Genomic DNA, 19,864 nt, shown 5'->3' with positions numbered 1-19,864 from the left:
GATTGGATAGTTTAATCGACGATTTCCCAACCGATTAAATTACCCAAAAGCATTAAGTTATAGATTAAAGGTGATTTTCAAATATTAACATCCATGTCTAGAGTGATAACTTAATATAGATTGTTATTCTATTTCTAGATTCAAAAGTATGTGTCCATATCATTTTGAATCTCAATAAAACATTAAATGCAAGAATAACAACAATATTGAATAAATAAGCTAGAACCATATATTAAAAGATCAAGAGATTACATAATAGCTTGTTTGAATACCTCAAAACCACAAGAATAGATGTAGCCACATATGTCTATGATGGCTTTGCAAAGGATGAAGAAAAGATGAAGATTCCATGACAAGATCCATCATGTCTCAACAAATCTTGGCTTGAATCTACTCCTAACTACCTTACTTTGTGTTTCTCTCTCTAGAAAATGCTCTTGTCTCTCTCTAAAACCAGAAAAATATAAAAGAAAATGTAATAGAATGTGTGGAAAGAGAAGAGAAAGCTATTTAAATGAGCAGAATTCGTGTCTGCACGCTTGAGCGTGCTACGGTCGCTTAAGCGTGCTACCAAAATATCTTCCTCTGGCCAATTGGGAGCTGCCACGTGTGCCTTATCTTCTGCAGATGAAGGACTTCGCTTAAGCATTCTCAGGTCGCTTAAGCGTGATGCTTGAACTTTGGGAGCGTACCAAAAGTGTCCTGATAGCGTGCAGAATGGTTGCTCTCTCGAACTTGCACGCTTAAGCGAGCTGAGGTCGCTTAAGCGAGCCGAGGTCGCTTAAGCGAGCCGAGGTCGCTTAAGCGAGCTGCTTGAATTCTGGAAGCGTGCTGAAAGCGTACCAAGAGCGTGCATTAAGTTGCTCTCGGCATTTTGGACGCTTAAGTGTGTTGAGGACGCTTAAGCGTGCTGACTTTGGTTCTTGAGCTTCTTTCTTGTTCCTTGCTTGTCATTTCCTGCATAAGAGGGATGAAATTAGACATATAAAGCATAAATGGTGAAATTACAACAAATGATTGCTTTTCCTTAGATAACTTGCAGAACAAGTCACTAAAATGCCTATTTTAACACATGAATTATAATACTTTTGAGCACTTATCAAGCCTTATCACAAAGGTAAACTAGATCAACACCCACAAATATTCAAGTAGTTTTTTTTTTTTTTTTTTGTAGTGGCCGGGATTTGAACTCCGGACCTTGCATATATTATATCATGCATTGTCCAAACCAACTGAGCTAAGCTCACAAGGACAAATATTCGAGTAGTCTAGTTATCAAGTATTGATTGATATTGTCATTCGAAATAAAAATTCACAGCTTCTCTTTGTTTTCACAATTGAAATTATCAACGTTGATTTGACAAATATAAACTAAAACAAATATAAATTGAATTTTAAAATACACATACACGTTTTATCTTTATCAAATTGATATCCATTAGTTCATTATGTAAGATGATGTTACAATAAAATAAAATAACCCTTTTTTGATGGTGATTTTTTTTTTTTTTTTATCAATATACAACTAGAAAAGAACCCGATATTAATTATAATTAGTTTCACACAATTTTTACCAAAACAGGCTTGTGTTAAAATAAAACTTACTTAGGCAACAAGAACATAATTTAATCTAATTAAAAAACAAAATATGAGTTAGATAGATAAATAACAAAAAGAGTGGCGTGAGAAAAATAAATTATGACATTTTTTTTCAATTGAAGCCGTCACGAACCTAAATATTCTTTCTCAACTCTTCTTGAAAAGTAGTAAAACCCTTCCAAAACCCATTCTTTATTTTTCTTCCAATTTCACACATTTTCTCTGATCGATCAATCACCATGTCGCAATCACTGAAGCTGATTAAGGATCACGCTTCCAATCCCAAACTCTGGTTAATCGTCGGAATTGGACTCGCCGGCGGGATCGTCGTTCTCTCCGAGACTCGCCGTAGAAGACGCTGCCGCAATACTCCTAAACCTGATTTTGGTGCTTTTATTGAACGCTTTGAGCTTCTTCCCTTTCCTCAGCCTCCTCCTCCTGCCGCCAAGCAACTTCTTTCTTCTCTCACTTTTGCCATAAGTGACACGTTCGTTTCTCAAACAAAGAGATTAGAATGATTAGTTTTTTAAGCTTATTTGAGCAGAAAAGATTGATTTTTTATACTTTTTCTTTGATGGGGTGGCTTAGAATATGTGTTTTAAGCTTTGGTTCAATTATTTGAGTTGAAAAGATTGGGTTTTTATACATTTCTTTTGATGGGGTTGCTCAGAAAATTTGCTGATATTATGTTTTAAGCTTTGGTTCAATTATTTGAGTAGAAAAGATTGGTTTTTATCACTTTTTCTTTGATGGGGTTGAATAGAAAATCTGCTGATATTTTGTGATACAGCATTGATTTACCATAAAAGATGTGTTAGTTTTTATACATTATTATTGTTGCTGTTAGTGTTTTTTAAGCATTGGTTAGTTTTTAGTTTTATTGGGTCAAAAACTTATTTTTTTGTTTTATGTTTCTTGGGGCTGTATGCAAAATTTGTTGATATTTTGTGATGCATTTGTATATTACAATACTTAATTTGCCATGAAGGATGTGTTAGTTTTTAGACGTCATTATTGTTGCTGTTAATTCTTTTAAGCATTGATTCATTTTTAGAATTTGTTGAGTCAAACGTTAATTTATTTATGTTTTATATTTCTTGGGGTTGTCTATAAAGTTTGCTGATATTTTTGTGATGCATTTGTATTTTGCCATAAAAAAAGTGTTAGTTTTTGGATATCATTGTTGTTGTTAATGTTTTTCAAGTATTGGTCCATTTTTAAAATTTGTTGAGTTAAAAAGTTCATTTTTTTTTGTTTTTGTTTTTTGTTTCTTGGGGTTGTATACAAAATTTGCTGATATTTTGTGATGTATTTGTATATTACAACATTTGATTTGCCATAAAGGAAGTTTTAGTTTTTGGACATTTTTATTCTTCTTCTTGTTATGTTTTTTGAGCATTGGTTCATTCATAGTATTTGCCGAATCAAAGAGTTAGTTTTTTTAATTTTATTTTTATGTTGTGTTTGTTGGGGTCAAAGAGAAAATTTGCAGATTTTCAGATTTTTAAATTTGCCGAATCAAAGTTTAGTATGTGACATTTTTATCTGGGTGTGACGAGGTTTCTGTTGTTGGGGTTTTTCAGATTTGACGTGAAGGGCTATGTGACGGGGTTTGGAAATCCTGTGTGGAAGAGAACGCACGAGGAGGCGGAGAAGACTGCGATGGTGGTGACCGCTCTGCTCTTCAATGGGGCTACTTGTGTTGGCAAGACTGTTATGGATGAATTCTCTTTTGGGTGAGGAGTACTTTTGAAATTCCTTAGCTCTGTATAGTTATCTTAAACAATTGTTCAGATGTGATTTACTTAATGCATTATTATCTCAGATTTTCTGGTGAGAACAAGTATTATGGTACTCCAACTAATCCTCAGATGCCATCGTGTGTCCCGGGAGGGTCTTCTAGTGGTTCAGCAGTAGCAGTTGCTGCGGGACTTGTTGATTTCGCCATTGGTGGGTTTGCATGGCACCTATAAATAATTTCTACCTCTAATTGCTTGAAATGCAAATTATAAGGTTTACTGGTTTATTTATTACATTCTTAATATTTTGGTCATTTATGGATCTATCACATTCATTATTAGCTATTGAAACCTCTCATATTTTGGTCATTTACTGATTTATTTAGTACTTATATTCATTTTGGCGATTCTGATATGATTTTGTTTTATGACTTGTATTCTACTAAACTACATTCCTGGAAGAGCTTTTTGGCTGTATTTCTTTGAATTAAAAATCGATTATCAATCTGTGACTGTTCCTGTTAGCTTGTTCTATTGAATAAAAGTAGTCCCTTCCAGCTCAAAAATATTTGATCTGGACTGCATTTCTGTTTGTTGAATCGAAGTTATATCATCTGGAATGTGTGCTAATATTTCAAATGTTTGGAGCTCATATATTTGTAGTTTGAATTTAGTTAGTAATATTACACCTTGTGGTAGAGGGAAATGACACATTGACAGTGTTTTAAAGAGTTGTTTTCAATTTTTGTTGTTATCCATACAATATAAGGGCAGTAATAGTTTCATGATCCCAGGTCTTAGTCTGTTATTGTGATCTCTTTGATTCATAATTGCAGCATAGATTACCATGCATAATCCTGTTTCTTTTTTAATTCATGATTAATGGGCACTTACAATTATACCATGTTGTGGCCTCAATAGCTGTTTGTTTGATTTTACTATCCTAACTATGTATGAGAACATGAAAGATTATTGTGTCTTTGTAGGTACTGATACTACAGGATGTGTGAGAATTCCAGCATCACTTTGTGGTATTTTTGGTTTTAGACCCTCCCACGGGGCTATATCTACCATTGGAGTTCTTCCAAATGCACAAAGCTTAGACACCATTGGTAAGATGCATAGTTTTGTGCTGTTTTTGCTATGATTATGATTTGGTCATAATTTATATGTTTCAAATCTTAAGTTCTGCAGTATCCTTGTGATCTGCTTTAAGAATGTGAATTTAGATACACATGTTAAAACATTGACTAGTTGAAAAAACTGATGAAGTTAATAAGAAATTACACATAGTGAGGTGAACGGGACTCAAATATTTCTAACATTTTTTGAATATATGTTTTAGTATTTTTTTGAGATTGCTGATTACTTAATTGCATTGCAGGATGGTTTGCCCGCGATCCATCTGTCCTACATCGTGTTGGACATGCTTTACTTCAGTTGAATTCAGTGGATACCAAAAAGTCAAGGTGTATCATATTTGCTGATGATCTCTTTCAATCATCCAAAGATGCTACACAAAAGACAATATATGTCATTGGTAAAGCTATCGAGAATATGTCTGGATGTAAGTTTCTGGGTCTCTGAAAACCAATTTTTTTTCCTGGAGATTTAGTGAAATTGATTGTTATAATGCATGTTTTCTTTAAGACAAAAGTTGATCTCTAAAATTACCAAACAAAAGGAATTTTGTGTAATTATTAAGTGTTTTGGTCATTTTGGTTTTGCAGATCAGGCTCCAAAGCATATGGATCTTTGTGAGTATATTGCTAAAAAGGTGCCCAGTCTAAGGCTTCATGAGCAATCGGCACCCCAACAAAATGGAACATCTATATTGAAAACCCTCTCTTCGGTTATGCTTTCAATACAAAGGTATTCTATTTGTATCGTATGTTGATATAATTTTCATAATAGAAAAAATGACAAGGTAGTAAGGATGAAAGAGGGTGCACGAGTAAAGAATTAAGTATTGGACAGTTCTCAAAAAAGAAGAAAAAGGGGGCAACCTGATGCCATTAAAGTCCTGGCATGATTGGGTCTAGGAAAGGTTTGACCCATTTAAAGAGGCAAAATGAATCTTGGTAATTGAGACTCTCCAAAGAAAAGTTATAAGCTGAACACAAAAGGCAATTTATACTGGATAAGCATAAAGCGACAATCTGTTTAATAACAGTAATCACCAGCTATGAAAAATAAGCAACTGACTGTAATTACAAAGCAAAGCTATTCTATATTAATGTTCAGAGAGTCTCACTCCATTATACTGGATAACTGAAGCTCACACAAGTGCTTACAATAGGTATTCTGATAATTAGAAAGTAATTGTTCAGTTGCTGTGGTCGGTATTGCATGCATAATGTTACTTTTTTTTTTATTATTAGTATTTTTATAAATATACCCCCCCCCCACCACCACTTGCTGAGTGAAGAGTACTTGTTTGTTACCGATTAATCTGTGTAGCGTTTAAACTGTAACCGACCTATCATATGCCATTATGCCTTCGATTTTTTCTTTAGTTTATAAATTGTTGGAAAGTTTAGTTAATATATTTGTTCTTATCCAACTTGTTGTTCATGAAATCTACCAAAAACAAGGCATGTAAATTGCATATAACTCTCTTATCATTGTCAACGGTGCTTTATTAGCAGTTAAAGAAAATTCCATCCTTGAATCTTAGAATATGTGCTAGTCCTAACTCTGACTGCTAAAATAGCTCATGGGGTGAGGACTGGCCAAAGACTTGTATGTTATAACAACCACAAGGTCTATTTTATCCCTATCTCTAAACAACGTGGGATCTCAACACACCTTTTGATGTCCATGTTTGGAGATCTGGAGCTTGGAGAAATGCAGGTGGCCGTTTAACAAACCTAGAATAGACCCTGATACCATCTTAGAATGTGGACCAGCCTAAAAGTTAGCTAAAGGGTTGAGGGCTGTCTAAAGCCTTGTAAGGGCTATTTTTGGGATATCTCTAATCAATTACTGAATGTGGGATCTCAACATAAATATTTAATGACAAGTTGTAAAAATCTGTCAGAAGAACGCCTAATTTTCAAAAAAGATTTCATTTCAATCACTACTTTGTTTCCAGTGGCCTAAACTTTCTTTTCTTTATTCCCAGTATCATTTAGTATATGTGAATCCCATATATCACTGGGGATGCCTGTGCCTGGAATATTTTAAATAAAAATTGAAAGATTTTTAGGACAGGAAATGTATTTTGCAATTAGCAGATAATTCTATCTACTTCACAACAACATGTTATGCAGTGTGTAATAATTTCTTGATTATGTAGTTATTTATTTACTTTTGATAGAATATATTGCATCATTGCATTATGTGACAAATGTGTTTTCATCTGTTCAGATATGAATTTAAATCCAATTATGAAGAATGGGTTAAATCAGTCAAACGCAGGTTAAGCCGTGTTGTGCCCAAACATGTTTATGAAGCCATTAATACTACATACGATAATGTAAAAGCCTTGTATAAAGTCAGGCATGAGATGCATGCTGCATTTCAAAGTCTGTTAAAGGTACTTGTCTGTTCGTACCATCGTTTCTTGTCTGTCAAAGTCTGTTAATTTAAGAAAGACTAATTATTATTATTTGAGACTAGTTTCTTGTACAATTTCTTTTATGGTAAGGAACCCTTATTATGTTGTTATAAGTTAGATTAGAAAAGAAAACTGAAAAATAGACAAGCCTGGAGTCCAGAGTGACAATATTTTCTTTGATAACTTTTGGATCGTCTTGATAGGGTATTTCAATCTACATATATATGTATTGAAAAGTAGATATATTCATATTGCAAGATAACCTAGATCTTTGATTCTCATAGTGAAGTGGCCAAAATAATTTAGGCAAGTCTACTCTTATGTATCCATGGTAAGAAGAGTAGATCAAATGGAGGAGTCAAGTTAAAAGGGGTAGAGGAAGACCTAGGAAAACTATTAGAGAAACCATTAGAAAAGATTTAGAGGTCAATGAGTTGGATCCAAATTTGGTTTATGATAGAACACTATGGCGTCATTTGATCCATGTAGCCGACCCCACTTAGTGGGATAAGGCTTGGTTGTTGTTGTTGTTGTACTCTTATGTATCCATGCTACCCTACTATCTCCTTGTTTTGATTGTCCAACAGGATGGTGGAATATTAGTTATTCCCTCTGTAGCAGACAGTCCACTAAAGCTTAATGCAAAGAAAGGTTTTTGCTCTGAGTTCCATGATAGAAGTTTTGCATTATCCAGCATTGCTAGTATGTCTGGTTGTTGTCAGGTAATTTGATATCCTTTAGCTCTAGAGTCAAAAAAAATCTTCTCTCGATTTTATTTATTGCTCTAAAATTTTTATGGACTTGTGTATTGCTCTTACATTATTTCCAGGTTACGATTCCTTTAGGATATCATGATGATTGTTGTATTTCTGTTTCATTCATCTCAAACCATGGAGGTGACAAATTTCTTCTAGACACTATCTTGGATATGTATACAGCTCTTCAAGAGCAGGCTAGCTCTGGTTTCAATTCCATTCCATTACCAAACATCAATGGAAATACCGAACCTTCTGAACTTTTAAAGGAGAAGGTTAGTTTTCTATAATCATTTTTCTGCAGGATATCATTTCTTATTAGCTTGTCAGTTCAGTTATCTAGTAAAGCCATGATGTGTAGTTGGATTCTGCTTGATGGGGTTCTAGGTTTTGTTTTGGAGTTAGGAGGGAAATGAAAGGGTGGGCTTTGGGGAAAAGGAATGTGGAACGAGAAGTGGAAATGATGACCGCGCTCCACTTTGCATGGGGGGTTTATTTTTCTCCAGAAAAATAAAACTCTCCTATTTGGTGGAATTTAAAACGTATTGCGAGAGGGTTTTTGGAGGGCTTAGGCAAAATCTCCAAATCATTTCCCTCTTTTATAACACTCTCAACAAAAATATATCAATCTTAAACATTCCTCCCCACCCCCCCACCCCCCTCTCTCTCCCCTTTAAATGATGAGATGCAAATATCAATTAATCCGAAGTTGTTATTAAATGAGGACTTGGATTAGTATCACCTTAAATCCGAAGTATGATTGGAAAATGCACCGAACCTTTTACAAAAAACTGTAAGCGTGCCTTAGTAAAAGCTCGATAGCTTAGCTTGGGCTTAATTCAGATTCAATTGAATTGAATTTGAACTTAAATATTAGGTTATTTTAGGAAAATGCTAACTAGGGGCACTAGTTAAGGAGACTAATATAGTAAAAAAATCTTGGAACTTGTGTACTCAAACTCTTAAAAGTGTAAAAAATACTCTTTTCAATGCAAAATTTTCTGCTTTTGCTTTCCTTAACTAATGCCCCGGAGGCACTAGTTAGCATGACCCTTATTTTAATAGCAAAGTTGAACTCGAGCAAACTGATGATCTGTTCATGGGCTCTTGTAATGCATTCTTTAAAACTAATTTAAAATAATTTATAGAAAAAGATAGTATTCTGATATGCTGTTGCCTAGGTCAGACTATGCAACCTGTTGCACAGAATACCTTCTCTTACGCTTTGTGTCGTAGTTAGTTGTTAGTTACATTTTGCTTGTTTTAGGTAGTTGTAACATGTAACAAAATACCAATCGCTCCTGTACCTGCACTTCTATAGATACAGGGGCACAGCTCCATTCTTCCCAAAGTTCAGAGAGGTAATTTTTAGTTTAAGATTGAAGTTACTCTTAAATTCCCACCACACATTTTCCTGATTTCTCACACTTACCCACCGATTCTGTATGGATAGCTTATTGTTGGTCTTGGCCTTATGACTTTTCCTTGAATTCAGCTCTCTTCTGAAATTCGCACTTTGACGGCTACTTCCATTTTCTCAACTTATTACCTAATAAAATTGATGCTACTTTCTTGAGAGAAGTCCATTTTGTTCCATCTATTTCTTCTACTATTTCGAATGAATCATTTCAATTCCTTGTTAATAATCTATGTGGATCAGCCCCCTTTGAGTCTTCAAGCGGACTTCTAAATTTCGTAACCATTGTTGATGCCCACTCGAAGTACACTTGGATTTATCCCCTTAACATAAATGTCAGTCTCTCTTTCCTTTTACCCAATTCAAAAGTATGGCTGATGAGCGACGATGCAATTATATAGTCATCTATTATCTGTGGAAATCTGTAGTAATTATTCATGAAACTGTTCCTGATTAATTGTTCATTCAAATTTTATCCACGAGGATTTAGTTTTTAGTTCTTGATCTAGTGTGATTTATATGCTATAAATCGGGGTTGGATAATTTTATTTAAGCTACTAAAAGATTTTTTTTTTTTTTGCAGGGAAACGCGGCATTTAAAGAAAAGCAATGGGATAAGGCAGTCACTCACTATACGGGGGCTATTGAATTGAATGGGACGAATGCAACTTACTACTGCAACCGAGCAGCTGCTTGCTTAAAGCTAGGATGGTATGAGGTTTTTCCTGTCTGTCAAGTATCCTCACACTTAAACCATTTTCCTGTGATTGCCGTTCTCACCTGTTAACTTATGCAGCTTTCAGCTAGCGGAAGAAGACTGCAGTAAGGCAATATTGCTTGATAAGAAGGTGAGAAGATGGGATTATGACAGTGGCCATGGACCAATTTATTTTCTATTCTAATATTTGGTGTCTAATTTTTCATTTTTTACCCTCTAATAACCAACTGTTCTACGAATGGGGTATTCCTCATGTTCTGAGATGTTACAATACGCCCCTCCCCACCTCAAAATAACACAGAGCTGGCTGCACCCTTTAACTGATAGCAGCTGATTATTGTTTGTGCACCTTGATAATGATCGGTTTGATGATGTTTAATTCCAAAGATTCCTTTATTTTGTTGGGATTCTTTAAATTATGATACCGGCTGAATTTGTATAACTTTCTATAACACTAATATGCTGTACCGAGAATAGTGTGTAATTTCCAGCTGTACTGAGAATAGTGCGTAATTTCCATGCAGAATGTGAAGGCATATCTGAGACGTGGAACTGCTAGAGAATCACTACTTCGGTATAAGGAGGCTCTTGAAGGTGAGCCTTAAATTTTATGTAAATTTACAAGCTTAAATATCTTTTTTCCGTTCCTGGAAATACATCATTTCTGTTTTTAGTGGTATGTTTCCAAAACTAGTATGTATGTGTGTGTGTGCGTGTGTGTGTCTATATATATATATATATATATATATATATATATATATATATATATATATATATATATCATTTCTGAGACACTGGAAAATTCCGTAGCGTAGTGAAGCTCATTGTTGTGTCTTTTAGTTGCCATATCACTCGTCTTCTCATATGCAGTTCATTTTCTTACAATTATTTTTTAACCTTGCACTTCATATCATCCTTAATGGTCCTTTTTCTTTCTCTTTCTTATGTTCTGCAGATTTTAAGCATGCTCTTGTTCTTGAACCACAGAACAAGGATGCTAGTCTTGCTGTGCAAAGGGTCAGAAAATTGACGAGTTGAGTGCGCTTTTCCCTCCCTCCCTCCAAGTGAAAATCAATAGCTGTGGATGTGGAAATATTAATATATGATTTTGGTTCTGTTCTTACACTGACTACACCTTCAGAATGAAGGTATTTTGAAAGGAAAGAAGAGATAAACCTCTGTTGATGAGGTGCGGCATTGTACTCATTTTGTGCATATATCCTGTCAGAAATATTATTCAACCCTATTGGATTTTGCCAATAATTTTGCACCTATATATATAAGGTTGACCTAGTAGCCTCTGTACATTTTAAAGCGCATGGCCCATCATATTTTCTTTAAATCATATAGTAAGAATAAGAATTTGTTACAGTAGAAAACATTTTTCTAGAATTGGAATATTTGTATCATTTTCTAATTTTAATATTGGTTTGAGAACATGCTTGAAATTTAGATTTGAAATTTAGATTTGATAAGTCATAATCAAACCCTCATTCAAAGGCTGTATCATATTTATTTTAGATGGCTTTTATTTCAAGTTTAAAGACCAAAAAGGAACCGTAGTTTGTGTTTAAGAAGTTCATGTTTCATGTTTGGTTAGCTAGCCTTTGTACAAACATTTGGTGGCTAAATGGAACACAATTAAGAGTATATATGGATATAGATAAAACCATTTAACTATTGATTAATCAAAATAAATAAATAAAAGAACTACAACAAATCCAAAGTAAATAGGAAGTTCAAATGGAAAGAGAGGTATAGCCTCGTTATAATCAACATCATACAGACAAAAGAGAAAAGTGCAACATTATCAAGAGCTATATAACAACCTTAAATGGTATTCAAGATTCTCCAATATATCACTATTCTGTGATGGTGAGAATATACCATATCATAGTATAAACTGCTTTTTATACATGTCAAGCAACTCCGAGGATGATAATTGTGCCTCCTGCAAATCCAAATCCAAATTATTTTGTAGCATCATCTTCATACTTCATAGTAAAATATTATTATTCTAATATGAAACTCATAGTAAAATACCTGTTTGATGCGGAGGCCAAGTAGTCTATTTAAAAGTGAAGCAATTGGACCATTTAGGGTAACTATGCCTGTTTTAGTGCCATGAATGGTAGAACGCATGGTACTAAGCAAGTGACCATAGGTCAATCCAGGTTCATTTTGCACTGTTTGGATGAAACTATAAGTCAAGGCACCTGTAACTTCTTTTCCACTTAAGGCCTATCTATACCAAACCACATAAATAAATTCATCAATCTCTTTCTCCAACGAATCGGTATGTTTGGATTGCTGATATATGATGAATGATATGGAATACAATAATACAAGATAACATTCATATTTTTAAATCTTATTAGACTATTCAATTCCATTTCATTCTATACTAGCGATCTAAACATGCCTCAATAAGAAAGTAAAAAATTGCACATATATGTGAAAGAGAAAAATGATTACTAACAGAGGTATCTACAGAGACTTGATCATCATCACAAGCTGAAATACAAATTGCTACCCCTCCTTTTGTGCCTTCATAATTTCTTGAATTTGTATGATCCTCCCATGTGTAATACCCTTCCCTGTTAAAATAGATTCAGTTCACAAGAAAAGAGTATTATTAACACTTAATACTTAACTAAATAAGCATTATTCATAAACTTACCTGTTCATCTTGCACACAAATGATAAATCAAGAACATTCCCACTGTGACATGCATCAATAATGGCATGAAGTTTAGCACCAAATGGTAGTGGCCTAACAATTGTTGCATTAATCTCATTATTCAGTATCTTCCCCTTGTGCTCATGATCAACAGGACAAATTGCATTATCATACCTATGATCAATTTCATCCATGTTCACTTCCTGTGTGCCGTGTCCTGAGTAATGGAACACCAATGAGTCCCCTGATTTGCTACCCTCCATCAACCACCTTAAAGCCATTTGAATGTTATATTTTGTTGGGATTTTTAGTAGATTTCTCTCCTCCCTATCATCTGCAGGTAGGTTTCTTAATGTTCATATAAAGACTGAAGTAATCTTACATTGCCTAATAGATAATACTCATGCTAGTATCATTTCAAAATTCAAACTTTGTTCTTTGTTTTTGTGATCGGATTTGGATTAGATGCTGTTAAAATATCATGTTAAAGTGAGTTGCCTCATCTTGATCCAATGACTAAGATCCTTAACAACAAAGTATTTTGGTGACAGAAACCCAAATAATTTATTGTTGGGTACAACTCATTGTTTACTGAAAAGTGACTAGGTCGCTTGAGCTGGCACCCCGCTATGGTTTAGGGGTAATCTTGTAAATTGAACTGTAATTTAAACACAAGTTGTAATCTTTAGACTCTAAGCTTGAATAATAGAAAGGTATCGCACAACTCTGCAGTCGGAGACATAGGCACAATTGGCCGAACTCCATGATCAAATCTTGTGTGTTCTTATCACATATATTTATGGACATTTAATGCCAAATGTAAATAAATATTATGTTTGTAAGGTGGTAATACCTGTGAGCATGAGAATGGAGTCACTTGGGAACCCAAACTCCTTAATCAGAAAGTACTTCATACACTTTACATCATTGATGGAGCCCTTAAGCTTGTAACTCCTCCCATGGTAGCAAATTCCACACAAAACTGCCCTTTTGGAACCATATGGAGAAGGAGGAACCAAAGGGTATGAAGGCCTTAGTGGCTGAGGCTGATGATAATGCCCAAAATGAGCTGTCCCATAATTACTGGAGTTGCTGTTAATTGCTGAGCTAGTGGTTATAGTATTCATGAAGCCTCTAAATAGACCTGCAATATGATTAAGAGAGTTATAGGCTTGATTCATTGGACCAGTGGATTGAACATGTGTGATGCCATTGCACATTGCACATTTAAAGGCTTGGACTGCTATTGGAACCACAAGCAATGTTCCACATTGGTTACATCTATGTTGTTTACTTGCCATTGTGATAATTTTCTTTTCTTGTTTGAAGATATGATGAATGGTATAGCCAATGAAAGAAAAATGAGGCTTAGAAATTATGAATGGATTAATAGAAAACAGTTTAGAGAACGTGTACATTAACTTCAGCTAAGTCTATTTAGAATAGGATTCTAATGGCTTTATCTAGTGGAGAGTGAATATCTTGACTTGTTTTTCTGTCTATGGACAATTATTGTTGAGATGAAGAATCAAGAATAAGGAGCCCATGAAATTTAGCATTCATATTTATGTAATGTACCGTAAAGCTTGACATTCGCATATAAAAATGTATGGCTGAGCTTATTGGAAAAAACTTAAGTCTTACAATCAATTAGAAATAACACCTGAAAAAAGTTTATGAAGAATGAACTATTCTGATCTTACAGTTTTGTATAATTGAGTAATTAGAAGATGATATAGCAGTCGATCATAGGCTAAGCTGTTCAGTAGCGCAAAATGTGAAAGAGTGTATTACGAGCTTTGGCTCTAAATCTGTCTCATTGTAACTGCGTACTTAAATGAACTTGAAGTCCCTTTATGTGTTAGGAGTTGCACCAATTATTTGTTGCAATATTAACTTGCAAGTGCATAGACAAGAATACGAGCGCTGTCTCGAGTTTAGTATAATTTATGCACCTCCAACGGTTGTTCTCTGAGTCCTTAAGTTTAAAACGTGAGTCCTTAGTTTTTCCTTCACCGTTGGAGAAAATTGACGAGACAGCTACTTGCAAAGGACATTGCTTGTTGAAGTGAACCATCCATAACAATATATCAATAAGTTGTGGGACTCAACATGCGTTTTTTAAAGTTACACAGTAAATAATGAATTGATTGTTTTAGATTGATGTGAAATTGTGAAGGCCACTCAATCCATCACAAATTCACAATAGATTGCCTAATTGGAGGTGATTTAAGAACTATGGTTGTTCATGTATTTGCTGTTTGGTGGTGGTGGTGTAAGAAAAAAGCATAGGAAACTTATTTTGGAATTTATATTCCTTAAGAATGTTGCAATCATTGGCCTGATGCAATCACAAAGTGAATACAACTTGTTACTGTAGAACATCACAATTATTGATGCTACGGTTGAAATTGAATACGAACATTGATTCAGGTTTTTCTAAAAAGAAATACTACAAGTTCAGTCTGTCCAGTTCCAAATCAAGGCCTAGCAAATTGCAATTAACTTGTATTCTCATTGTCACAATGTGAATATTGTTGTAGAAACATCAAATTTCTCAGATGATGATAAAAGAGGATCCTGCAACATGCATTCAGTTTCATCGTTAATATCTTTATCATAAATAAGTAGTTGTTTTTGACAAATAGTTATATTTTGTAGGGGAAAAAACGCCATGTTTTGCTTTTTGACAATTCAATGACACCCAAGTTAGTTCTTATATTTTCATTCGAAGCCACATTAATTAGTCCTTTTGTTATAATGAATCACAATCAACAGACTAATTTGTCCTTCGTATAAAATTGTCATGACTAATTTGAGTATTGACTAATTTAAATATTATTTTTTGTCAATGACTGAACTGGACTTTGAGCAAATTGTGAAGGACTAAATTGGTTCTTTACTAGATTTTGTTTACAACAAATTAGGGATAAAATGCCAACCACTAAATAGGTCACAAGAATTGTTCCTGCTAAAAGTTCTAAACTGTACTTCCAAAGGAATATATGCATGAGAAAAATATGATTTAGCAATGAAAGTTGCAAGAATCAAATCCATACAACATTAAGCAAACTAGATTTCCAAAGATTATGTCACATATTTTCTAGTCTTTCAAAAAGCTTTGGTTCTGCAAACAATAATATTAACTTAATCATGCATGCATGATACATCTCGTAAAGTAACATACTATATATAGTATATACATAGAACTCTATTATTTTTATTTCACAGGTAATTGGAGCACATGGTAAACAAAAAAGATTAATATAAACAAGGAATTATATTAGCTAGTTATGGAATCCAACCTGTGCAATAATTTTACGGTGGAAGATATGGTGCAAGATGCGGTAACTGCATGATCTGTTTCTGTTAATTTTTTTAATTTCTTCATGCATTTTTGCCAGTAGACCCCTATAAGTAATTCCATGAGGGTATTCTCTAATTGTTTTTGTGAATAAATAAGTCAGAACACCGTTCATTCCCTTTCCGCCAAAAACCTACGTTCATTGAATTAATTTATTGCATTGCATTGACACATATTCATATACTAAGAAAATTAAACATCCAAGATTAATTTATTCTTACTGCACTATCAGTAGCCATCTGGCTATCCTCACAAGCACTGAGACAAATAGCCAATCCACCACTTGTATGTTTTCTTATAGGGTCTCTAGAAGGGGGCTTGTTATCCTCCCAAATGCCACTGCAAGATAGTTGTTTTTTTACTTTGGTAATATGCAAAAACAAAATTAATCACATACAATGGAAATTAAATTAGATCATCCTACTTAGTACAATGGATTTAACTCCTCCTATAAAGTGAGAAATTCACTTTTATTTAGAGAGTAATTTAAATAATATCTATTATCGCTGAACAGATCAACGTACAATTGATATTATATTTGCATGTACTACAAATAAAAAGTGTATGGAGATATTAACTATTGATTTATTTTTCTTTTTTCTCTATTCATTTTCAACAATGATAGGTAGACACTTTTAATGTGTACACCCCTTTGTACCACTCTAAAAAAATTCAGTTAACCAAATATATGGTCTGTGTGACCATATTTTTTTAGTTGCGTGGCCACTATTTTTCCAGAATTTATTTGGTTAACTAAGTGAAAAAATAGTGGTCACGCGCATTTTAGTTGCGTGACCACATTTTTCAGCTTCTAAATAGTGGTCACGCAACTGAAAAAATGTGGTCACACAGACCATATATTTGATTAGCTGAAATTTTTCAGAGTGCTACAAAGGAATGTACACATTAAGGGTGTCTACCAATCTTTATTCATTCATTTTAGGGAAGTCAAATTTGTGTACCATAAAATTAGATTTACCTTTGATAGTTATAGATATGTAAAAGGTCAAGAATTGTTCCACTATGACAAGCATCAACAATAGCATGAAGTGTGACACCTTTTTTGAGTGGCCAAACAATGGTAGAATTTATTTCATTGTCGGAAATCATTCCTTCTTTAATGAAATCAACAGGACAAAGAGTCTCATCAAACCCATCAATTTCATCTTCTTTGAAATCTGGTTGTTGCAAGCCATGTCCGGAAAAGTAAAAGACTAATGAGTCTCCTGCCTCACAGTCCTTCACAAGCCACCTTAAAGACTCCAATATGTTGTGTTTCGTTGGTATTAAATCGACATTCTGCTCTTGTTCTGCATAAAATTCGTTTTAGTTTACAAATATGATTAATTAATTAATTTGTAGCACAATGTAGCTGAGACCATGATGAATACAAATTATGTAAGTTTGTTTGATTATCGAGTAAATCTTCTGTTAGTAATTTGATGGACCGAACTGACTAATAGAGGATACATTTAAGTACCAAACAAACAAACTTTCGAGAAATCACATTTGAGAATCAAACTGACTAACTAGACATACATGAGATATTTTTTTTTGTAATTTTGGTTAATTCAGTTACTATAATGAATACACCGTACACATTCAATAACCAAAGTTACAGTTTACTCAATTATAATAGTGTAAGATAAAAGTTTATAGTACCTGTAAGGACTCTTATGCATTGATTTGGAAACTTAAAATTCTTAATCAGAAGCTCTCTCATGTTATTTGTATCATTAATGGTTCCCTTAAGCCTGAATTTTCTTGTTGAATAAGAAACACCACAGAGAACGGCACGCTTGTTATATCTTCTTGGAAAAGATGTGGGAAAGACAATTGAAGGAGATGGTGATGATGACCAACCAAGAAAATTTCCATTTTTATTTGAATTGTCAAGTTTGAACAATTTGTTTCCAATTTTTTTCACCGAACCAACCAAACAGTTTTCCCTTGATTTCCCATGTTCCGAATTTGAATTACAAATATTACATAGAAAGCAACAACTACCTCTGCAGGGTGCTTTTGTTTCTCTACTTTGGTGATGAGAACTGCAAATGTTTCTGCAAGCATTGCAACCATGTACAGTAGTGTTTGTAGGAGATGAAGCACCCTTTTTGTATCTTCTGTATTTGGATGTAACTTCCATTGTTTGCAGTGTGATCCCAGCTAGCATGCATGCAGCATCAAGATATTTAAAATGCAGATTTGTAGGCACAAAGACACACTGAAATGTATGTTAGAATTTGTTTTGGGACTAATTTCAAATTTGTGTTGTACACTTATATGAACATATTTTCAAGTCACTTTTCATATTATGTGAGACTCTCAACATTCCCCTGACCCTTAGGATTGGATATTTGAAGCGTGACCTGAGTGATCCAAAGTGGATGGCCCAACTGATGTCGAATATATTTTGAAATTATCTTAAAATTTGTGTTCAATCTAAATCAATCATACAAAACTGGTTTATAAGGTAGGGGATGCCTCCTACTTATAAACATATATATTTTTAGGTATCTCATGTAATTTGTGACTATCAACGTGATTCGAGTTCGATTTTGAGGGCGAGATGCTTTAATTGTGACTAAACTTCAAACCAGAAATTATTCCATAAATAGCGAAAAGTTCTAGTTACAAACGTTTAAAAATATGGGGATGCCAAGTGCTCACTTTTAATATATCAATCAAGGACTATAGTTGAAGAGAGGAGAAACTGAGAAAATGAGTGGAAAATCAGAATATGTGTTTTCAATGGTGTATCTCATTTGTGTCTAAGTGAAGATATGCTTCTGTTCGATATTCCTCACAATTTAAAGAAGCAAGAACCAGATACCCTTGACATTTAATATCTTTAGTTGCTCGAAAATGTATAATTTTCCTTTGTTTTTATACCAAAAAAATTCTAAAGCAGCCTGCCTTCCAACTTGGCTTGATTCCTTGGATTCAAAGAATATTACAAGCTTTACCAAAATAGAAATCTGTCCGAGCATGGAACTTTTTTGACATATGCACGCAATGTGTCGTGTTCAAGGTCTGGTGTTTCTATGATGTTTATGACAGTAAGCCGAATTATAATTGAATAAACTGTAAGGACAAAATGCTTAACTTAATATATCCTATAAGTTGTTTTTCATAAACAATTATGAAAAACTTATAATAATAATCTGAAAATAACTTATGCATACACATAAGTTGTTTTTATAAACTTTCTCAAAGAATCACACAAATACTTATGACAAGAGATCATGTTAAATAAAACAATTCAAACATACCCTAATTCACAAAAACTTCTTGATCTAGTCTCCCTATCCTACCCCAAAAACTTCTCCGTATTGAAATTGAAATAATATAAAGGTCGAAACCTACTCCTTAATTCGTTTTAAGATGGACCATCATGTCACATGAGATGATCTATTTCCGTTTTATGAGAATGTACTCTCTTATCTCTCATATTTCTAAATCTCCATCCTTAAGTCTCAGTTTCTTTTTCATTGTAAACTCTTTTTCTCTCTCCTTTGAATGATGGAGATTTCAATAGACCCTCATATGATATTCACTCATTCCTACAAGAATGTATTCTCTCAATTTTTTTTCCCATGTTCTCTCATGTTTCTAAATCTCTATCCTTAAAATCTCATTTCTATTTTTATTTCATTAATTGTATACTCTCTTTCTCTCTCATTTTCAATGGATGATGACCTTATCACATGAGAGGTATCATTCATTGTGTTTCACCCTAGCCAAGTAGTCACCTTAAAATTATGTAATTTTATTTATGTATCAGAAGGAATCAACCCATTCCCACCCAGCCCCACATGACAATGACATGTTAGTTATTTGTATATTCAATGCCTGCATTGCTTATATCAACTATTTGTATTTATTTGGACCTGTCTTTTTCTTTTCAGTCATATAAAATTAATCCAGAACTATACTAAAGTCAAACAATAAAACAAGAGTGCTAATTAAATAAATACATATAAAAACATTTACTATGCATAACAATATATATAAAATAACAATAACCATAAAT

The 19,864-nt window shown here is 33.7% G+C and overlaps 3 protein-coding genes across 8 annotated transcripts; 1 reads left to right on the top strand and 2 right to left on the bottom strand.

Annotated features, from left to right (window-relative positions):
- Positions 1–1,693: 1,693 nt before the first annotated feature.
- Positions 1,694–11,216, top strand: TOC64-V (translocon at the outer membrane of chloroplasts 64-V). The gene is made up of 13 exons (XM_085704390.1): positions 1,694–2,086; positions 3,183–3,335; positions 3,425–3,549; positions 4,325–4,450; positions 4,723–4,905; positions 5,069–5,210; positions 6,708–6,876; positions 7,485–7,619; positions 7,727–7,927; positions 9,653–9,780; positions 9,866–9,917; positions 10,312–10,381; positions 10,743–11,216. The coding sequence occupies exons 1-13, from the start codon at positions 1,839–1,841 to the stop codon at positions 10,823–10,825; spliced, it is 1,815 nt and encodes a 604-aa protein (XP_085560516.1). The 5' UTR covers positions 1,694–1,838; the 3' UTR covers positions 10,826–11,216.
- A 231-nt stretch (positions 11,217–11,447) lies between these two features.
- Positions 11,448–13,974, bottom strand: LOC146932675 (metacaspase-3-like). 5 transcript variants are annotated; one of them, XM_085704395.1, is made up of 6 exons: positions 13,321–13,974; positions 12,642–12,684; positions 12,468–12,560; positions 12,267–12,384; positions 11,831–12,028; positions 11,448–11,738 (listed from the first exon to the last, which is right to left on the bottom strand). In XM_085704395.1, the coding sequence occupies exons 1-6, from the start codon at positions 13,883–13,885 to the stop codon at positions 11,679–11,681; spliced, it is 1,077 nt and encodes a 358-aa protein (XP_085560521.1). In that variant the 5' UTR covers positions 13,886–13,974; the 3' UTR covers positions 11,448–11,678. The 5 variants fall into 5 exon arrangements, 4 of the variants coding, with proteins under 4 accessions (XP_085560521.1, XP_085560519.1, XP_085560520.1 ...); XM_085704393.1 differs by having other exon boundaries at positions 12,642–12,801; positions 13,321–13,973; XR_015007194.1 differs by having other exon boundaries at positions 11,831–12,032; positions 12,468–12,801.
- A 782-nt stretch (positions 13,975–14,756) lies between these two features.
- On the bottom strand, positions 14,757–19,848 carry LOC146932674 (metacaspase-1-like). Of its 2 annotated transcripts, XM_085704396.1 has the most exons (5): positions 17,494–19,848; positions 16,811–17,141; positions 16,053–16,170; positions 15,773–15,964; positions 14,757–15,047 (listed from the first exon to the last, which is right to left on the bottom strand). In XM_085704396.1, exons 1-5 carry the CDS (start codon positions 18,002–18,004, stop codon positions 14,988–14,990), a joined length of 1,212 nt encoding a protein of 403 aa, XP_085560522.1. In that variant the 5' UTR covers positions 18,005–19,848; the 3' UTR covers positions 14,757–14,987. The 2 variants fall into 2 exon arrangements, with proteins under 2 accessions (XP_085560522.1, XP_085560523.1); XM_085704397.1 differs by lacking the exon at positions 15,773–15,964 and having other exon boundaries at positions 17,494–18,139.
- Positions 19,849–19,864: the final 16 nt, after the last annotated feature.

This window comes from Medicago sativa, chromosome 4 (assembly GCF_051527215.1).
Source record: "Medicago sativa cultivar Bolivia chromosome 4, Bolivia_mono, whole genome shotgun sequence".
NCBI lineage: Eukaryota > Viridiplantae > Streptophyta > Magnoliopsida > Fabales > Fabaceae > Medicago > Medicago sativa.
The sequence above is the reverse complement of the archived record's forward strand: the minus strand, read 5'-3'. Positions and strand labels throughout refer to the sequence as shown.

Bases quoted from the DNA above. Each gene is read 5' to 3' on its own strand.
- TOC64-V (XM_085704390.1), top strand. From the start codon at position 1,839: ATGTCGCAATCACTGAAGCTGATTAAGGATCACGCTTCCAATCCCAAA. The intron at 4,451-4,722 runs GTAAGATGCATA...ATTGCATTGCAG, and splicing joins ACAAAGCTTAGACACCATTG to GATGGTTTGCCCGCGATCCA. The intron at 7,928-9,652 runs GTTAGTTTTCTA...TTTTTTTTGCAG, and splicing joins CTGAACTTTTAAAGGAGAAG to GGAAACGCGGCATTTAAAGA.
- LOC146932674 (XM_085704396.1), bottom strand. From the start codon at position 18,004: ATGCTAGCTGGGATCACACTGCAAACAATGGAAGTTACATCCAAATAC. The intron at 16,171-16,810 runs GTAAATCTAATT...ACTATCTTGCAG, and splicing joins CATATCTATAACTATCAAAG to TGGCATTTGGGAGGATAACA. The intron at 15,048-15,772 runs GTTGGATTCCAT...TGCATGTTGCAG, and splicing joins ACCGTAAAATTATTGCACAG to GATCCTCTTTTATCATCATC.
- LOC146932675 (XM_085704392.1), bottom strand. From the start codon at position 13,885: ATGTACACGTTCTCTAAACTGTTTTCTATTAATCCATTCATAATTTCT. The intron at 12,385-12,467 runs GTAAGTTTATGA...CTATTTTAACAG, and splicing joins TTTGTGTGCAAGATGAACAG to GGAAGGGTATTACACATGGG. The intron at 11,739-11,830 runs GTATTTTACTAT...TTGGATTTGCAG, and splicing joins TTGGCCTCCGCATCAAACAG to GAGGCACAATTATCATCCTC.